Raw genomic sequence first — 21,981 nt, forward strand, 5'->3', positions numbered from 1 at the left:
CAAATTTCTACAGGAAATTTATCAGGGGGTTCTCTTCCATCATCGCCCCTATTACCCTGCTCACCAAACAAGGTACCCGCTTCCACTGGTCTCCCAAGGGCACAAGTTGCATTTACAGTCCTGAAGGAACTGTTTACTTCTGCTCCTATCCTCAGCCACCCAGATCCCGCCCTGCCTTACATCCTCGAAGTAGACGCCTCAGAAATCGCAGTAGAAGCAGTCATCTCCCAGCATCAAGGTCTCAAAGACCTGATTCATCCGGTAGCTTTCTTCTCCCGTAAGCTTTGTCCTGCAGAGAGGAACTATGATGTAGGGGATCGGGAACTCCTTGCCATCAATTGGAAGGGGCGGCACATCCCATACTCATCTACACGGATCATAAGAACCTGGAGTATTTGAGGACAGCCAAACGCCTGAGACCTCGCCAAGCAAGGTGGGGACTTTTTTTCCCAGATTTACATTCCATATAACGTACCGACCGGGTTCCAAGAATAAGAAATCCTTGTACCCGTCACCATCTTAACCCAAGGTAACTTTCTACTATTACAGTCTGACCTTCTTACCGCTCTGAGACAAGCCACAGTAAGTGCTCCCCATCCTGCTGGAACTATACTGGTACCCAGAAATGGACTGCTATGGAGAGGGGATCAAATTTTAGTTCCAGAAAGTGCTCGTGTGTCCATCCTAGGTGCTGGTTTCTGGAAGAGGAAAGAATTGTCTGATGGTGCTAAAGCCAAAGCCAAATTGGTCCGATCTGCCATCAAATAAGAAAGAGAAGAGACACAAGGAAAGAAATAACAAAAAAAACCAGAATAGCACTGAAAAAAAATCTATCCTCCTCAATCTGCTCCTGAGGATTAGCATAAGAAGGGGAATACTTCACCTACGTCTACCTAAGGAGACACAGTGATACAGAGTGATAGTCCATGAAAGGAGGCTCTGGGCAACACATATATTCAAGCTGTTTTAATCAGACATTGCGGTGAGTGGGGAACCAAGAGGGGTCACCATCACCTTGGAGCACCTTTAATATTTATTATTCTGCACTGGAGCACTTTATTTGGATATTTCACTAATTTTAAAAGGACTATTTATTTATTTATTTATTTCACATTATTATGATGTCAATTTTATATGGAATGGTTTGATGATTATATGCTAGCGCTGTTTTAATTTTGGTTGTATATTTGTTCCTAAGGTTTTCTTAGAGTCACAGCAGCTTCATTTCACACATGCACATATTTTATACATATATATATTTATTCTTTTTAAGAATTGTGTATATATATTGTGACAGGAAGTCAGGTAAATCTGTGGATGTAGTCACAGACAGGAGATACATTTCCACCTGGTTTAGAAAATTCACTAATTACTATAGGGTGTCGGCTGCAAAGGTAGCCAGGACGGCTTAAGGAAGTTGAAAGGCCTTCAGCTGTTCAGAATGAGGAAGTTAAGGCCTCTATAATTTGTCCAAAGGAAGTCTAAGGATTGCTGCCTCCTGACGCTGTCTGAGCTGGGGAGAGGAGGACAGTCAGATGTGTGCCTCCTGACGCTGTGTGAGCATGGGTGAAGACCTCCTGGAGCGATGTGCGCTGAGGAGGGTAAAAAGTGTGAAGACCTCCTGGAGCGATGTGCGCTGAGGAGGGTAAAAAGTGTGAAGACTACTCAAGGTGAGGTCTTGGACTATTTCTATGTGGAAAGAAATAAATGCACTGTTTGCTATGTGAAGAGACAAGCAAAGGAATGGTTGCTATGTGAAGAGACAAACAAAGGAATGTGTTCTATGTGAAGCAAAGGGACATGTTCAATGTGAAGAGGAAAAGGGACATGTTCAATGGACATTTGTTGTGTGAAGAGAAAATAAATGGACTATTCAGTGTCTGCTGTAGGATCAGCAAAGTTTGCCCAACAGTAGGTTGGAGACAGACTCCGTAGGTAGGTTCCTGTATGTGAGAAGGTAGCCGCCCACAGTGGCAAGGATTTATTTTGTGTTTTATTTTTATTTTGCTGTTTTTGAGGCTTGCACTTGTGTGAAGTAAATTGCAAGAATAAACCAAACTGTTGTTTGCAACCACTTCTCGGCTATCTCCCTGTGTAACGAACCCCCCCAAAGGGGTCATCCATACCCGCCACCGAGCTAATTCCCCACAATATGTTTATCCATTGTTTTTGTACTATATATTTTATTGCACATTTTTTACACTATTGAATACACTATTAGAGCAAGATTTAATTTACAGTTTATAGATTAAGAGAATAAGCGTAATTATTTTGTTAGTATCATTTTCATGAAACAAAAAAAAACAGTGCAGGAAAAACATTACAAAAAAAGATATTGCAATACAGTAAAATAAACAGGATTAAAAGTGACAGTTTTTGAACTGCATCAAAATTTTTGCTGATGACTTTATTTTACAGTTCAACAACAGACATATTATTGCACAGAACTAAATTACAATTAGATAGACAGTAAACATGATGTAGAATTGATGTAGGGCTTCCTCGGAAGGAGTAACGTGTCCCATCAGCATTCCGCACCATGTAATATAGGGGTTTTGGTATCTAAGTGAACGGTATTTTCTTATGCTTTTAAATAGAAACTTGTATGTATGTAGTTCTATAATATCATGATTTATGAATTATGTGTAGATTTTGAGAGCTGGCATGTGTGAAAAGGGAAGTTTCAGGTCAAACAGAACCAAACGCAAATGTGTTTTGCTTTAGATAGCTTTATGACAGCCAATTACAACATGAATTAAAGCGTATCTAAACCCAAAAGCAAAGATTTTATATATTGTAGCTTTCCAACCCTTAAATGTGATGGCTGTTTTATTGTTTGTGTTTATTCATTTAGTTAAAACATATATACACGAAGTGGGTTACTGACCAGATCACCTAGTGGAAATAAAGGGGGAAAAAAGCCTAATAACAGAAAATTAAAATAACCACATCTAAGAATTTGTAAGCTACAATGTATACATTTTTTGTTTTTAGGTTTAGATTAACTTTAGGGCCTGTTAAGCACTGCTAGAGGTTTATGGAACAGTAATGTTACAATGGTGCCTTCTTAAAATTCTATGGTTAAAATGCTGGTTACAAAGTCTGTTAGTGCTCTGGTTTGCAAGACTTCTGCTGATGGGTCTATGGTATGTTGTAATGTGATTTATGATAGTCTGCTTGAGCTGGATGGGGATGTTCTATGAAATTTCTCACACACAAGGATTTTAAATAAACTCTTGTCACTGAGTTGTGCATTTTGGAGAAGAGAGGGTGCATTGTTTTTAGTAAATTTCTTTCTTTGAGGTTCATTGGACCTCATCATTGTCATAAATGTCACATTCACTGCTTTGTAAAAAAAAAAAAAAAAAAAAGGCTCTTAATTGAAAAATTGTACTTAAATTGTTTCTAAAGCCAAACACTTTTTTTTTTTCGTTTGGGATAGAATAGAGGGGATTAGAACCCCTTTCAGGTTTTTATTGCTACCTGGCCCCCATTAGAGAGACAAACCCTATCTGTTTAATTATTGCTGACTAAAATAGATTTCCTTCACATTGCAGAGATCTACAAGAAAGGAAGTGAATGGGAATCTGCCCAATGGAACATTAAGAGCACTGACAGGGGTTTTAACAATTCCCTGCTCTATCCAAAATTAAAAAAAACAAGTTTTAGGCTTTAGATACATTTTTACAGTAACCCACTCATGAATTAAATATGGGGGCTGTCATTGCTGTCCCTTTTCTGAAAATGCTAGCTGTCTGGTTGAAATGCTGAAACTGACTCAAAGTATTGAAGCTAGAGTGTAAACATGAAGACAATGTACCTAGCATTTTCAGAAGGAGAGGTCAGTAATGACAGTTTCCTTACTTGTCTCATGGCATGTTTCCTTTAAATTTAATTATACTGCTGCGTGTACAAATGATGCATTATATTTCACCACCCAGAACATAGTAAAAAAATGTAAATGTAATAAATTATCAGTTCATATTTTGGGTTTGTTTGAGATATTAATCCTTCCTTTTTTTTTCCCCAAGAACACAGTGATTTGAAGATCAGAAGCCCAGCTGATTGTTCAGCTCAAACATCGTAAGTGCCTCGGTTTTTTGTTTTTCTTTTTCAATTCATCACAATGAATAAGACTGCAGATACATAGAGAGTGGAAGCCACATAATGGTCTAGTTTATTTCCTCAAAGGTACCATCACAAAGATATAAAATACTATATGTGAACTTACCACAGAAAAAGTAGAACTTTAAATGTATCCAAGAGGAAAATAGTAATTGGATGCCACTACATTATGGATGTGTTAAAAAAAAAAAACGTATTTTATTTCATTTATCATTAAAAGTGATCACCCATTTCATAAAATACATATCTGTTACTTAAAATCGTAAGATAAGACTTAGGCTAGGTTCACACTATTGCAGGCACAGGAATGTGTGTAAATGGCACCATAGCATGTTTTTGGATGTGTGAAACTACATAGTGCTGCAGCAGATGCCCTGCAGGTGATTTTTGGAAAAAGGTTCAGGGACCTTTTCCCTGCATTTTCCACAGGTACAGCAGCCCATTCAAATGAATTGGCTGCACTGCCTGTGCAAACACGACACGCAGGAAAGGAGAAGATGTGAACCTAGCCTTATTGTAAAGATCACAAAAGCAAAAATAAGATACATCCCAACACCCATATTTTGTGATGCATTTCACAGTCCTCTGCAGCTTCTTCAGGATTTAGTGATAAGATGTATTGAACACTTTTAATTGATCTGTCTGATAAATATAGGTGTCGTGATTTATCCTAGTTTTGCATTTGTACAGTAAGTCTTATAAGCCTATAATTTTGTGTAACTGATGTGTATTTTTACAAAATGGTTGTTCATATTAAATGTCAAATAAATTTAAAAAAAGGTTCTTTTAAACAGTTTCATGATGTAATGACGTTCAATTAGTATTTTCCTCTTGACTACTTTTAAAGTCCAACTTTTACTATGGTAGCCACTACATAAAGTATTTTTTTTTTTTAATTACAAAGAATATTTAAATTCTGAAAAAAAGACACCAATTTTTTTTTATGAAAATCACCCATACTCATAACTAAAGGTGAAGCATATGTTATATTAGAATAGAGCAGTAAGGATTAGAGCAATTATCAGGTTTTTATTGTACTCTGTAACTACTCTAACCAATATAAAAAAGTTTTGACTTTAGATAGAGTTTTTTTAAAAAAAAAACATGGTTGAGTGTTTTAACATGTTTTGATTTGTATTTCTGTGTGTTAAAGTAAATGTAAAATGCATTGAAACAATCACGAAACATTTGGTTACCATATTTACAATTATTAAATGTTTTTACCTTTTTTTAATTAAATTTTATTCTGCAGTCATTTCATCTCCTCTTCGCTAAAGAGGCGTGTAAGTTTAGAAAGTAGGCAGGACTTTTTATTGTCACCCACCTGGGAGAAGTATTTTTTTTATGCTGCTATTCAAAATGCAGCCTATGTTTACTGTGCTCCAGAATGCAGTCTGACCATGAGTGCTGGTTGCTGCAGTATGTCAAAATAGCGAGTCTGGACAGAGGGGGCATGTTGGCTGAACCGACCACAGAGATACAGGCATGCCTTACATTGGCACAGCATCTTTTGAGTCCAACAGAAAGGCACTGATATGCAGACTTACCGTGCCAGCAGGGATATGCTTTCATGCTTGCCCTGGTCAGATTAGAACAGCAAAGATGATGGACTGTCAGGATCACCAGATATTTCTAATAAAAGGAGGAAATAAAACTTGAACAGGCTACAAATAGTGGCTCTGAGGAAGAGGTTAGTCCTTGAAACGCATTAGCCTATAGGATCTTAAATTGTCCTGCCACAGATTATGATATACTGTGGACTGGATGGTGCTGTTATTTGTGATGAGATTTAATGCAACTGTCACTATGTGAGTATAATACTTACCAGCTTTTATATTAATAAAGTTATGTTTTTGATAACTGATAATTAACTAGGTCGATGCGCCCTCTGTTTTGTTTTTGGTTTCTACAATAATATACCCCTAGAAGGAAGCACAGACACATTTATGAAATAATAACTTTGGGGGTAACATACGCTTTATTAAAATGTGTTTTTCTTTTTCACTGTATTTTCTTTAAAAAAAAAAAAAAAAAATATATATATATATATATATATATATATATATTGTCTGATGGTTAAATGTGCTTCTCATGCATTATACTGCAGTATCCTAAATATTTTTAAGGCCTCAAAATTTTACAATGCACTGAAGAGCAGAGACATAAACAGACTAAAAGTGATTCGAAACACACACTGTTTAATTTAAATCGTCCCTTCTATTTCTGTATATGAATGATGGCACTGTAATTATTTTAATTAAAACAACATCTAAGTACCTTTTCCTAATCGATATACGACTGTCACATTACCCAGCTCTCTCTCAGCCTGTCTGCAGGGAAACAGTGGCAGGAGGAGCTTCTAGTCCTCTGCTACTCGTCACATGTTCAAAATGAAAAAAACAGCCTTTGAAATACAGAGTAAAAATAAATAATTAATATCAATAAATGGTTTTAACCTGTCATACAAATATAGATTTGAAATTAAATCTTTATTATTTTTTGACAATGACATGGTGTGGGCGGATTTCTGCAAGTCACAGGCTGTATCACGCCCCTCCAGCCTGTGTCTTAGAATAAGAGTAAAGCCTCCATCAATCTACAGTACATGTAATATCCCGCCCCCTATTGTGCTTAGCTGGTTAGTGGGCATGGAAGAGCAGGGAGAGAGTGGGCTGTTATTTTCCACTGTATATACACCCACATGTGTGACTCTATAATAACATGGGCTACTCCGATATGATAGGGAGGAAATGCTCAGCATAGAAACTCACTGAAAACTAAGCATGTGCAAAACTGCTAACACTGCTCTAGGTCTAAATTTATAGATTAATTGGGGACTTGGACAGAAGAGGGAGATAGAGAACAGCAGAATTAGCCCGTTTTTTTTTTGTGAGTATTAACAGCATGTAATACAGCATTTCAGTGGCGGCCGGTCTATTGAGGGCGCAGGGGCGCCGCCCCCCATCCATGCGTACGGCCCCCTAATCTTCACGCAGGGGTGTCGGACGCGTGGAGTTTAATGGGCTTTTTTTTTTTTTGCATCACCTGATTAGATCCAGAGGCTCTAATAGGGCGATGCAAAGGGTGGACCCGGGGCGCAGAGCAGTGCGCCCTGAGCCCACCCATTGTATGACAATAGCAAATGAAAATTCGCTATTGTCACATGGATCCTCCTCCTGGCCAATCAGGAAGCATGTCCGATATGTGCTTCCTGATTGGCCGAAAGGCAAACCCAATGCAATTGGCTGGTAGAGGAGGTGGGAGCCAGGAGCCGGGAGCCGAGGACTGAGGAGACATTTCCATGCCGGAGAAGCCGCGAGCTGCCGCTGTCTTAGCCTCGGGCTCCGGTCTCCAGTCCATAGTGACCCCAGAGCGGAGGGTACCCGGGTTACGGAGGCCAGGGAGAGCGGCGTGTGCGGTTCCCATAGTAACGGGCGGATGGAGCGGCGGCGGGTGCAAGAGGCCGGTCAGGAGCAGCTGCTGCGCTTCTGGGACGAGCTGACGGCCGGACAGAGGGAGTCCCTGCTGGGGGAGCTGAGGCTGCTGGAGCCCAGGGAGCTAAGGGAGCACTGCCAGCTTGCACAGGAAGCCTATGTCCGGGAGAAGAGCTGTCCGCAGCGCCTGGACCACAGGATGTGCCCGTTACTGGAGGAGTTCCTGGGCAGTGTGAGGAGGAGCGGCCCCGGGGAGCTGAGAGCCTGGGAGGAGGAAGGTGAGAGCTGACTCAGGTGCTATTCTGTAACTATAGAGGCCCTGTCATGTCACATATATCACCACACCATCTAGAGAGCTGCCCATACACTATACAATCCGTTTAGATTTACCAAAACAATCCAACTACCTTGTACCCAATCAGATTGGAGATATAAAGGAGATTGTACAATCAGATGGGAGAATGTATGCTATGTATGCTGATCTCTGCATTGGGGGCACATATGCTGGTCACTACATTAGGGGGAATGGTATGCTGGTCACTGCATTGAAGGGGGCATGTACGCTGATCTCTGCATTGGGGGCATGTACGCTGGTCACTGCATTGGGGGCATGTACGCTGGTCACTGCATTGGGGGCATGTACGCTGATCTCTGCATTGGGGGAATGGTACGCTGGTCACTGCATTGAAGGGGGCATGTATGCTGGTCTCTGCATTAGGGGCATGCACGCTGGTCACTGCATTGAAAGGGGGCACGCTGGTCACTGTGCATTAAAAGGGGGCACGCTGGTCTCTCTGCATTGAAAGGGGGCACACTATACCTTGATTACTGAAGGCCCCTTTCCCACTTTTGCGACCTCAAAGTCACGCAATTTTTTACAGCATTTTTTGCCGCAAAGCAATGCCTATTACATTTTTCTGTTTGCGCCCCCCCAAAAATTTTGAGCTCCAGCCGCCACTGCAGCATTTATTGATAGTTTTTTTATGATTTGGGTTTAGTGACACGTTAACTGATTAGTACATTAGTTTTGTAGCAGTTTGCTTGATTTAACGAATTTGGTAATTCTACTGGGAATCGACAGGGTTTAAGATATAACCCTATTCTATTCTGTGTGAATACGTAGCAACAGTTGTCATTGACATCAGTGACCACTTCAATAGTCAGATTTCCTGTGTAGTATGCATTAGCAGGTCTACTGTAGTACCCAGATATCATATTTATGTTGACCAAAAACTATTTGGTCCTTGTCATATATCCAGGAAGAGTATTTGAAAAAGGCATTGCAAGGAAAACACAATGTCAATGGCTTTGATACCTCCAATAAATTGGTGGTATAATGGGCTATCAGCAGATATAAATGTCACGATTGCCCTGCTTTTTTTGATGATTTAGTCAAAGAGATAATTATGTCTTGGCATACATTGAAAGAGTTATCAGAAAACCTGGCAAGCACTCAGCAAGATAATTTCCTACTACATGGTACTTTACTGCCACAGCATTTACAAAGTATGATATAATTGCTCTTTTGAACAACTAAATGTGAACTGTAAGGAAGAGCTGTATTGCCATCTGGAGGGATATGTAGAAAGAGGAAACTCTGGCCATTCTGAAAAGGTTATACATTTCATAGTTCTGTGTAAAGACCTCTCTTCAGAATCCGTACAAGTTTTTATGGACATTTACATAGCTAAGATATTGGAACACATGAAAGATGATAAATGTGTAAAAATAAAATGTTTGTTAAATTTGATGATGGATTTTTATTGTAAAAATACTTTTATTAGATACCTGTTATCTTATAGCTAGTATATTATAAATTTGGGCAAAAAACAGGTAGACTTTGATATGTGCAAAAGTTAACTTCATAGCAAAAGGAGAAGTCCCATCAAGCTGGATACTTTTTTTTGTTTAAATGTTGTAATTTTGTTATTAAAGATTAAAGAGGTAACGTGGGTATAATACATAAGGTTAATACCATCTTACACATGTTATAATGATATAGAAGTATACATATATTCTGATACATACATTCAGATTGAGAAGTTTGGCCTGACTGTAACACAGACAGGCAGGTTTAGCCCAGAAATCATTATACAGTGGAATACCAGACTTAAACCTATGAAATATTTAAGGCAAAACATGAAAAGAGAAAAGAGCTGTAAAAGGAACAAATGTGTAACAGTGAAAAAGATTGAGTCTACATATAGGTACCTGCCTGTGGCTACCAACATGTATCTCACACAGCATGATAAAAGATGACCTGCTAAGAATATATATATATATATATATATATATATATAGTTAAGATGAAATGAAGAGTTGCGTAGAGGTAGGGTTAGATGTGGGGGCTGAACCGAAACTGGAAATGTCCCAAATTTTATTGAATTGTTCAAGGTATTTCTCAGTCAGGGCAGTTAAGTGTTCCACTGCTCATATCTCAGATATAACAATAATGAGATGATTTTTAGAGGGCATCCCTACCAATTTCCAATTCCTCTCTCTCTCCTGTAGAAAAAAGTCAGGTCCCTGGGCTGACTGCTGCCTGGCAGCGCTGTGAAAATTTTAGGACTGAATGAACAGAAGTAGAAATAATGGTGCTTAAAATAGCTCCCATTTAGCTATTTGCCTATGGTGCAACTGTAGGAAAGTTACAGAGTCTCTGTAGTGTTTTGTTTAGCCTGCAGGGAAAACCACAGTTAAAGAATTTACCCTAGGAGTTACATAAGAAGGGGAGGGGGAGAAAGAGGTGCCAAGTTGCCAATGGTGTAGCAGGATTTATTCAAAAGTGTATGTAAAAATACAAACAAGATTCTGGATAACAAACAGAATTCAACAAGGTTGTCCTTTGTGGCCCCTACTCTTCGCCATTGTTATTAAACACCTAGCCCAGGCTATTAGGTCCAACTCTTCCATTAACGGTATACATAGCCCATCAGCACACTGCAAATGATTGCTTTACGCGGATGATCTTTTTCTATATGTCACTCAACCATACATCAGTATCCCATCTATTATGGAGGAAATACAATATGACTATATATTTAATATTAATTTATAAGGACTATATAGTTAATTAAATTTATTATATGCACAATCACTTTAAAGTTTAAGCACTTTTGGGGAAACCTATTCGGTTTATGTAATTGTTTTTCGTGATTTGTGGTTTATATATATATATATATATATATTTATTTATTTATTTATCTATTAGGAATAATTGATTAGAATTAGATTCACGCACAGAAAATTATTGAGCGCTGTCCTCCCCTTTTTTCACAATGCAAAGCCATTACCTACTTGGGTACCTCCATCCCAGCACGTTTACAATACTTATTCGCTCTCAACTATAGCCCACTTCTCACGAAAATTAGAAGGTCGATTAAATCTTGGCAGGAAATTAGTGCTTCTTGGTTCGGCCCAATTAACGTACTAAAGGTGTATATACACCCAAAACTGCTTTTCTTCTTCAGGCTATACCAATCGGACTTCCCTCCACCTTTTTTCGCTCTCTTCGCTCCCTGGTGATTCAATTCACTTGGCGCAGTGGCCACACCAGATTACAACATAAACGTCTCTGTTATCCTAAATCAGAGGGTGGGACAGGTCCACCCGATTTCAAAAAGTACATAATGCACCAGCTATAGTATCTTGCCTGCTGGAATGGTTCCCTCATCCCCCAATTAAAGCATTTACTATAGTGGAGGAAGACCTAGACCTTCGAGCATTGTTATGGGGCCACAGTGCCTTGCTTAAATCCTTGGCTACTCTCTCTCCTCTGATGGTGGCAGCGCTCCAAATCTGGTACCATAGGAAAGAGAGTTTTTCACTCTCCTCCGACCAGGGCCCACTGACTCCACTATTTGACAACTCAGCCCCCCTGGAGAGTAGAGATGTGTTAAATTTTGGTTCATACGATAGATCCTCTTAGCCTACAGCCCGTTCTTATGTGAATGCGTCTCTTGGAATCTTCGTAACTCACCCTGATTCCTCTTCTTCTTCCTTAAATTGGCTATCGAAATTTAATTTCTCTGCCTGTTGTAAGTCGTTACATACCTTCGATTTACAGACCTCTATCGGATTTCGAGAGCATGTGTATCCTTCCAGAGGTGCCCCGCCACACTATATCAGCGATCTACCTATCAATATTGGCTCACACACATAGTAAATTGCCTACATTTACGAAATTGTGATCCAGAGAGCTGGGGACTGAGGTTCCTACTGAAGATTGGCATACTGCATTTCTATTTACCCATAAATCACCTATCTCAGATTACGCTCAGGAGAAAAACTATAAACTCCTATTCAGGTGGTATTGTGATCCGGTTACTATCAACTGGATTTTTTCAATGGCCACGGACAGATTCTGGTGCTGTCGCATTGAGAGAGGAACGTACTTGCACATCTGGTGGGAGTGTGACCGAATTCGCCCTTTTTGGTTACAGATCTTCCAAATTTATATGTGAAGGCACAGTTAGATCCCATAAATCTAGTCTGCTTAGATTCTTTCTCTCCATAGCTAGACAGTTAATCTCTAGATACTGGAAGAATACATCCCACGATCCTTATCTCTGTGGGTGACCAAAATAAATGACAAATTCCTTTTGGAGGATATGTGGGCTAAAGAGCTTGATGGATGGGAAAAATGTATTCAACTCTGGAGCATTTGGATGCACTATTTCTCATCGGAGGAATTGAGCAAAAGATTAAGTCTGTAAACACATACTTTACCTTCTAAAAGTCAAGAGAACTCGCCACTACCCCTCTTTCTTTAATTTTTCCACCTTTTACCTCCTCATCTTCATATATACTCTCTGCTCTTCTCTTTTCCATTAATGTTTTTGTGAATTGGTCTATTACGGGTCTCCTGACCCTGCGCTAAAGTCTTATGCTCTGGTCGGTGCCATAAAAGACACCAGTGTTCTTGGTTTTCGCAATAATTTTAGATAATATCAAGGTTGTTTTTTGCTAGCCCTTGACTGTGCATAAACAAACAAACAAACAGTTCCTTGTTCAGGATATAGAACCCTTTTATTGTGCATTTTTCATTTTGCAATTTACCTAATGTTATACTAATAGTTTACCTGTGTATTTGTGCTCATTCTTTTTGAGCGCTTGTTTGTGTAATCATCTGCAATTTTGTTAATAAAACTATATTCAACCTTAAAAATACAAACAAGCACCTAATAAGAGACAGATCCCTTTTCTGTCGCATTGGGGATTTCAATATGGTCCTCAATCCTAGACTTGATCGTTCCTCTTCAGGTCTGTCTCAGTCTGGATTGATATGGTCTTGAGGATATCTGGAGGGAACTCCACTCAATCGCAAGAGACTATACTTTCTATTCTCACCCACACACTAGTTACTTTCGTATAGACCATGTGTTCACCCAAAAACAATTTCTTCCCCAAATCATTTCTGCTTCTATCTTGACTGTACCTTGGTCTTACCATGATACTTTCTTGATTACATGCAGATCTCTTCTGCATTTAACCCCCACTTACATCCTGGAGCCTTAATGACTCCCTTCTGTCCCATTCTACATTAGTGGAAGAGCTCTGCGTTAAGTCATCTGAGTATTTTACTCTTAACTCAGGTTCTGTTTGATCTTCCATAACTTTATGGGAAGCATATAAAGCTGTTATTCATGGCCATTTGATACAACGGGCTCCCAAACGCAAGAAGGAGAGGCTAGTGCATATAGCAAGCTTAGAATCTGAACTGGATGCGGCCACAGTCCTTTTGAAACAGGTTCCATCCAGTTCGAATCGTGACAGGGTTGAGAGCCTCCGAGCAGATCTTGACCTATGTTTAACGGATACAGCAGAACACCAGCTCCGTTGGACCAAGCAAAAATTCTATGCTAATGGTAACAAAATTGGTTCAATGCTAGCCAATAAACCTAAATCTATTGCTCCCGGGTGCTCAGCTTTCTCACTCAAAGCTAGATTCCAAATTAGGACCACTAATCCAGTCAAAATTCTTCCTGTCAGGGCCCCGGGATGAGTGCTGCGGAGTCCCCACGCCGGCACCATCAAGACTGGCCGAGCCAGGGACAGAGCCATCCTTCAGCTTGCTCCCACCAGTCATAGCAGCACCCGATCGGGACATGTATGGTATAGACAGGGAGGGCCCAAAATAAGGATCAGTCTAGGGTGAGTAGCGGGCAAAGGATGGGGTACAGCCGCTTACCAGGTCCACGTCCGCCGAGGCGCTGCTGCGATCGGCTCCCGCCTCAGGAAAGGCCGCTGCTTCAGCCTGTAACTAGGCCCCGATCCGGATCTCCGTTTTTCGCGGTCCCCCGCAAAAAATACAGGCAGGATTGCGTGGCAGGTAGGTAAGAGAGCCTCCGGGAGGCGAGCTGGGGCCCAATGGTGTGAGGCAGAGGCAGGATGGCAAGGGATGATGTTCCGGTGGAGCGGAGCTCTCGCCACGGTCCAGGACTTCTGGTAATCAGGAGCAAGAGGCAGCAGAAGGCTCAGGGGAACCCCCTGAGAAAGATCAGACCTCAAAATAAGGGAATCAGGGGGGCAAAGGATAATATTAGAGGATTAATGTCAGGAACTCCGTGAGCTATGTCTTCTCACATGCCCCCGTGAGACCCAGTCAAAATTCTTGATGAGTTCCAACATCATCTGTTCAAATTATACTCAGCTCTGAAGAACCGTCCCTCACTAGATATTAACACTTTTTAACTGAATCTTCTCTACCAGCCTTATCGTAAACACAATGTGATGCCATGGGTGCGCCTATCACTGAGTCATAGAAACATAGAAACATAGAAACATAGAAACATAGAATGTGCCGGCAGATAAGAACCATTTGGCCCATCTAGTCTGCCCAATATATCTGAATAGTCCCTGGCCCTATCTTATATGAAGGATAGCCTTATGCCTATCCCATGCATGCTTAAACTCATTCACTGTATTTGCAGCTACCACTTCTGCAGGAAGGTTATTCCATGCATCCACTACTCTCTCAGTAAAGTAATACTTCCTCATATTACTTTTAAACCTTTGCCCCTCTAATTTAAAACTGTGTCCTCTTGTGGTAGTTTTTCTTCTTTTAAATATGCTCTCCTCCTTTACCGAGTTGATTCCCTTTATGTATTTAAAAGTTTCTATCATATCCCCTCTGTCTCTTCTTTCTTCCAAGCTATACATGTTAAGGTCCTTTAACCTTTCCTGGTAAGTTTTTTCCTGCAATCCATGTACTAGTTTAGTAGCTCTTCTCTGAACTCTCTCTAGAGTATCTATATCCTTCTGGAGATATGGCCTCCAGTACTGCGCACAATACTCCAAGTGAGGTCTCACCAGTGTTCTGTACAGCGGCATGAGCACTTTCTACTCTCTTTCTACTGCTTATACCTCTCCCTATACATCCAAGCATTCTGCTGGCATTTCGTGCTGCTCTATTACATTGTCTTCCCACCTTTAAGTCTTCTGAAATAATTACTCCTAAATCCCTTTCCTCAGATACTGAGGTCAGGACTGTGTCAAATATTCTATATTCTGCCCTTGGGTTTTTACTCCCCAGGTGCATTATCTTGCACTTATCCACATTAAATTTCAGTTGCCAGAGTTCTGACCATTCTTCTAGTTTTCCTAAATCCTTTTCCATTTGGCGTTTCCCTCCAGGAACATCAACCCTGTTACATATCTTTGTGTCATCAGCAAAAAGACAAACCTTACCATCGAGGCCTTTTGCAATATCACTTATGAAGATATTAAACAAAATTGGTCCCAGTACAGATCCCTGAGGTACCCCACTGGTAACATGACCTTGTTCTGAATGTTCTCCATTGACTACAACCCTCTGTTGTCTGTCACTCAGCCACTGCCTAATCCACTCAACAATATGGGAGTCCATGCTCAATGACTGCAGTTTATTGATAAGTCTTCTATGTGGGACAGTGTCAAAAGCCTTACTAAAATCTAGATATGCAATGTCTACTGCACCTCCACCGTCTATTATTTTAGTCACCCAGTCAAAAAAATCTATAAGATTTGTTTGACATGATCTCCCTGAAGTAAACCCATGTTGTTTTTCATCTTGCAATCCATGGGATTTAAGATGTTCCATAATCCTATCCTTTAATAGGGTTTCCATTAATTTGCCTACCCTGAGGTGCGTCAGGCCATTAAGGAGCTGAAGGCTCATAAACACCAGGGCCCAAACAGTTTCACTGCCCTCTTTTATAAAAAAACGACCTGATATAGTCGTTACACCCCTTACCTTTGTGTTCAACAGCCTTTGCGATGGTGCTATCCTCATTCCCGCCAGTCTTGAAGCTAACATAGTAATGATACCAAAACCAGACCAAGATACACAATCCTGGGCTAATTTCCACCCAATTTCCTTATTGAATGTCGACCTTAATTTACTGACTAAAATACTTGCATCTCGTCTAAACAAGGTCATTGATACCCTGATTCATAAAGCTCAAGTGGGTTTCGTGTCCCTATGTCAGCCTGCGGATAACATCCGACGCGCTATTCTCCTCACTCATTATGCACATCAAAGATCACAGCAACTCCTTCTGCTTTCTCTCGACCTTCGTAAACATTTTGACACTGATAGCCGGACTTACAATTAATATAGTTGTCTGAAACTTCACATATAACCAATGAATAATGAATAGCCTAGTACACTTGGTCAATTGTCCAAATGGCTCACAGTGTCACCCTGGATGAGGAAACCCACTGGTCCACAAATTCCCCCCCCCCCTGGGAGTTGAGGAGGGGAGGACAACAAGCCGAAAGCAGGTTCCCCCAGACCGCCCCACAGGCCAATGGTCTGTCTGTGTAGGATCCTGGAACTGAAATAAAACCTAATCAATCTAAGAAATCAAAGGGTAAAAAGGAAAGAAAAAAGGCGAAGTGCACGAAAAGTCATATAAGAATAACTGTCAAAGGAAAAGTAAGGTGTACAAAGGTGCACTGACTATAGAATCTAGTCTTTACTGAGAATAGGTGAGGGATAAAAATGTGTCAGGTCAATCACATGCTTACAGAGTGAAAGGAAAAGGTTAAAAGGTTAAAAGGAAAGAAAAAAGGGAACGAGAAGTGCATAAAAAGTCATGTAAGAATAACTATCGAAGGAAGAATGAAGTGTACACTGGTGCCCTGACTATAGAGCCTAGTCATTACAGAGATTAAGTGAGCAATGCAAATATGTTACGGGAAAATCAAATAAAAAAAATGTAATAAAGAATTTGCCTACCCCAATTGACTGGGATTAGGTGCATAAGATAAAAATAGTTCAAAAAGGCCATTCTAAATATATTGAACTAAGTGTATTACAGAGAGGGGGTGCGTATAAAAAGTGACCAAAACCAAAAAGAGCTGCTGTGAATAAAGTGCATGTGATATAAAAAGGTGCAATTAAAAAATATACAAGCAGAGTATATAATCATCAAGTATGTATGCATAGTGCATGTGAAACTTATCTGGTAAATGTCACACAGAATTGTAATACTGTATTACCATAGAATCCTGGTATTGTGGGTAACACAGGCAGCATGCCACAGAATTCTGGAAGGAGATGTAAAAGACTGGAGGCAGACAGGCGGCTATACAGCCCCTGCAATCAGCAAGAATCTCCCCTCCAGCATCACAATGAGGGGAAACCACCATACGGCTCATGGTTAATTAGGAAGAGCAAAGAGAATGTCCTTCAGAGGAGCCATGGCTGCTGGAATGCAGATAGCTGCCAGGACGGCACGCAGCTGATGTATCATCAAGCTGCATCCACCGGGATCACAAGCGGGTGCTCCTGCGCAGTAATGCGCATGATGGAGCTGCTCGTCAACAGCTATAGATCCACAAACCGGATCCCCTAGTGGTAAAAAAAAAAAGAACATGTGTGGCGAAAACAGCCGAAAGCTAACCAGGCTGCAGCCTCGCCAATGAGTATAGTCTCCAGATGAGCTGCGCATAGCGAGAGCCACCGCAATGGAGACTGGAGGTACTAACATTGGTACTAACATTGGTGGATCAATCATGCAGAAATGCCAAAAATAGGCAAATGTGATGCCAACCCTTCCTGCCCCCAGGAGCAATGCGGAGGGGGACATGTGGTCCCATGAGCAGCTGGGGACTTGTGGTACCATGAGCAGCTGGGGGACACCCCGAGTTTGGAGTGAAAAAAGATGGAAAGGGAGAGAAAACCCAAGAAATCTACCAACCGTTCATGAGGCCAAGGGGGCTTGCAACTCTCAGAGGAAAAAGTTGCACAACCAAGGGGAAAGGGAGAAAAAAATATATAAAATATGAGGAAAAAAAAACACATAAATTTCACAACTTCAAACACATAATATACAATGCATAAATACATAAAACAACATAAATGATGTTACAATATATAATACAGGAATTCAATAAAATCAATCAGACAGGTAAAAAAGGCTTAAACGATGTGGAATCATTCAATCCTGGAGCAGTAGTTGCCCTTAGTGAATGGGCAACTACTCTGAAGGATGTGCCTATCCCAGTCCCCCCCCCCTGCAGATCCTGTGGAATGTGTTCCAAAGCTATGAGTTGCACCTTGAATGGGCTGTACGCATGGACCTGGGCTGCGTGCCTTCCTATGGGGGGGTATAAAGATCACCAATTTCAATTGCATATTTATGATCATAAATACGTCTTCCAAATTTTCTAAACGTTTTCCTGCATAGTAGGCTCCACATTCACAGGTCATGAGGTACACTACACCTTCAGTCTGGCAATTTACAAATTTTTGGGAGAAATTTTTTTTCCCATTGGGCAAGATAATGTTTTTGTCAGTATTAATGAATTTGCAATATGCACATCTGCCACATTTACCCTTCAAAGGGTGGGTTTTCAAATCTGGTCCTGGAAAATAACTGTGCACTAATTTGTATTTAAGTGACGAAGCTCATCTAAATACCAAGGTTGGTTGTGTAGAAACAAATCTGGATGTAATGGGATCCTGCATCAGTAGATACCAATGTCTTTGTAGAATATTTTTTAACTATGTATGTTGGGCATTATACAGAGTAAGGAACCTCACAGTATTTGGGGTTTTTTTGGAACAATAAGGATTCTCTCGATTGTGTTTTAGTGCGATTGTAAGCCCTAATGAGGCTTTTCCTACTATATCCTCTTGCCAGAAGTCTGTCTCTTAGAAGATTAGCTTCAGTTTCAAAAACATCAATATTGCTGCAGTTAAGTTTGAGACAGAGATATTGTCCATATGGAATGGATCGTATAAGCGTAGCTGCATGAGCACTCATGGCATGCAATATAGTGTTGCCTGCCGTAGGCTTACATATTGCCTTCATTGTCCTTCTGGACAGTGATATCTAAAAATAGAACCTACATTTGATCGTATGTCATCGTAAATTGTAGATTCCAGCTGTATGAATTCAATTTGGTCAGAAATTCAAGTAAAAGTTTTTCATCACCGTCCCAAACAATGAAAATGTCATCGATGTACCTGTGCTATGACAAAACATGGCACAGGTACATTGAAAAACCATCGCTGGTGAAAATGTCATTCTCCCACCCCCCCAGGAACAAGTTGGCATAGAAGGGCACACAACAATTGTCCATGGCCACTCCCTGCACCTGGAGGTAGTGGGAGCCAGCAAACAAAATGCATTATTGGACAGTATTAAGTGCAAGAGATTTAACATAAACTCATGAAAACATCCTTCTCTCCAATCTCTTTGGGACAGAAATGATTTTACAACCTTTGTACCTTCAGCATATGGAATGCTGCAGTAAAATGCCTCTACATCAACAGTTACTAGCAACTCTGAGGCAGGAACCTAAATGTCCTCCAACAGTTGCAATAAATGTACAGTATCTCATAGATATGAAGGGATAGTCAAAATAAAGTGACGTAGAATAGAATCAATGTATCAGCAGGCATTCTCCCTGATACAGTCATTGCCCAAGACAATAGGCGGATCCGGAGGGGCAAGTAAATTTTTGTGCGTCTTGGGAAGCGTATAGAAACAAGCTTCACAAGAGTATGGGGTTTGAATAAACTCCCAAATCTGTTGGGAAATGATACCACCTCTATGCTCTGAATCCACCAAGTGGTAGAATTTGATGTTGATTTTGAGGATTCTATCTGCCTCAATGGGCTTGTACCGATTAGTATTGGACAATACCCTAAGGCACATATTTTGATATTGCTCAGTATCCATTACAACAATATTGCTCCCCTTTTTGGAGGGCTTGATAACTAGATTCTTAGAATCCATGAGATGCGTAACTGCTCTCTGTTGGTCAGAGGTTAAGTTGGATTTGCTGTGTTCTTTGATTTCAATTTTTTCTATTTCTGCAGTTACGTGTTTGAGAAAGATAGCCAAATTTGGATTGTTTTGTGTAGTAGGGAATTTATTAGACATTTTCCTAAGGCTGGTTTTTGGATCCAAAGATTCATTAACACTTTGTTTGGAATGGATTACTTTTAACAACAGATTACGTACAAATAAGTTTACATCCTTTATAGCTTCAAAATGATCAAAACTCATACGAGGGCAAAAACGAAGACCCATTGATAACAATTGCTTATCCAAATCTGTAAGAGCATAGGATGAGAGATTGATAATTTCGAGACTAGCACCAACTCCACCGGTGGTGGTCATTGGTCTACCCTCTAATTGGATCTGTATGCATATTGCTCCAGTACCCCCATTGCTCGTATTCGATTGGGATTGGAGCTCTCCAGATTGGGTTAAAAAAATGTTGCGTCAGTACCTGGGGAGGAGGACGTTGCACCTGAGGTTACAGAAGTAGATGTTACTCTGTGTCGGATTATTAACTGACTTACTTATTTTTGTATTAATAGCAATTGAGGGAGCTGGAGTCGTTTTCTCTGTCCCAGAGGCTAGGCATCTTTTTGAGTCGTCTGCTCTGGCATTAGTGTCTTCTAGGTTGGGGCATTTATGGCCTTGCCATGTAAAAGACAAATTTCCTTGATTTCTATTTATAGAGGAAGTTGATTGTACGGAGGCAATGTCGGAAGCCACATCACTATCAGACACATCTCCTCTAAATGATTCCCTATGGGGATGTCGTCTTCCAGGAAGAGACTGCCATTTATAGGCGGTACTCTTGCAGAAAGCTCTCTTATCCAAAAATTATTTCTGATCTTTGTTTCTAAAAATCTCCATGTTGAACCTATCCAAATGTAGAGTCAGTTCAACATCTTTCTCCTTGAATAGAGGTCGACTGGTGATGTTGACATGTTGTGTGCATAATTCATTAATGTCTACATCAATAGCTACCAACATCTTCCTATACCCAGCAATTAACAAACTCATCATCTCATGAGAGCATGCCAACAAGTTGTCAGTAGAAGAGCTATTGGAACCACTATATTTGGTTTGATACCCACACATTTTTTGTTCCCAGCTCATACCTTGATAATGATCCATGTTAGGCTCCATGTACACGGGACGTTGTTAAAAGTCCCTTTGAATGCTGGAATTTTTAGGACGTTTGAAACGTCCGTTCGGTCGCGTTTGTACCCGCGTTTAGCGGCGTTTGCGGGCGTTTGCGTTTAGAAGCGTTCCTAGAGGTCAAAAAAATTATTCCCCTTTAAAATGGAAAAACGCGAACGCTAAACGCGGGTCATCGCGTTCGGACGCGTTCAGACGCGTTCAGACGCGTTCGGACGCAATCGGACGCGTTCGTGCATTTGAAACGCCGGGAAACACACGTTCGAACGAAAATAATTGCGTTCTAAAAACAGTCCCTGAACGCAACTGCCTGCAAATGACTGTAAACGACCTGGTGTACATGGACAGATAAGATAACATGTAGATGGGTTCAGGGGCTTCTGAAAAAAACGCCCAACTGCTCCTAAACGGCCATTTCCAGCGTCCCGTGTACATGGAGCCTTAGATGTAAACTTCTTCAATCAAGCAAAAGAGGATCTTAATAGTTGTAGAGATAGGGAGAGTATCTGGTGGAATAGGCTGAGCTTCAGAGAGATGCCCTTTAATTCAAAAAGTTACAATAACCAATGTAGAAATATATAAATCACCCATATGTATCAGCAAAAGAGGGCCTGGTGTTTAACAGCAATTATGAAATGTACAAAAGGAGAGCTGGTATATATGGGATCGAGGTGTGTCTTAGTCCCAAATAGTGCAAACACCCACAAAAATCAAAGCCCACGGGACTTTTGAACAGACATAACCAACAAGTTAAAAACACAAAAATGCCTATGTTTGAAATCACATATGACATCACATACAATAAAAACCATATCATGATTGGTTTCCAAAAAGATCCAACAGTAAAAAATACATAAATAGTATACGTATCAATGTATAAACATTTACAAAGAATCTCAGACAATCTGTGCCATTTGTTTCTCTACGTGTTTCATGAGGTACAGAGCTTGCTTCCTCAGGAGAAGCACAGATAAGGATCTGAAAAAACA

The 21,981-nt window shown here is 40.5% G+C and overlaps 1 protein-coding gene across 2 annotated transcripts in view; it reads left to right on the forward strand.

Annotated features, from left to right (window-relative positions):
* Positions 1-21,981, forward strand: part of AFF3 (ALF transcription elongation factor 3) — a 538,616-nt gene that overhangs the window by 394,818 nt on the left and 121,817 nt on the right. For both annotated transcript variants that reach the window (XM_082245997.1, XM_082245998.1), the window contains exon 5: positions 4,032-4,083. In XM_082245997.1, coding sequence (XP_082102123.1) covers positions 4,032-4,083 — 52 coding nt within the window. The remainder of the gene's footprint in view (positions 1-4,031; positions 4,084-21,981) is intronic.

This window comes from Pelophylax lessonae, assembly GCF_965119305.1.
Source record: "Pelophylax lessonae genome assembly, chromosome: 2".
NCBI classification, from domain to species: Eukaryota; Metazoa; Chordata; class Amphibia; order Anura; family Ranidae; genus Pelophylax; species Pelophylax lessonae.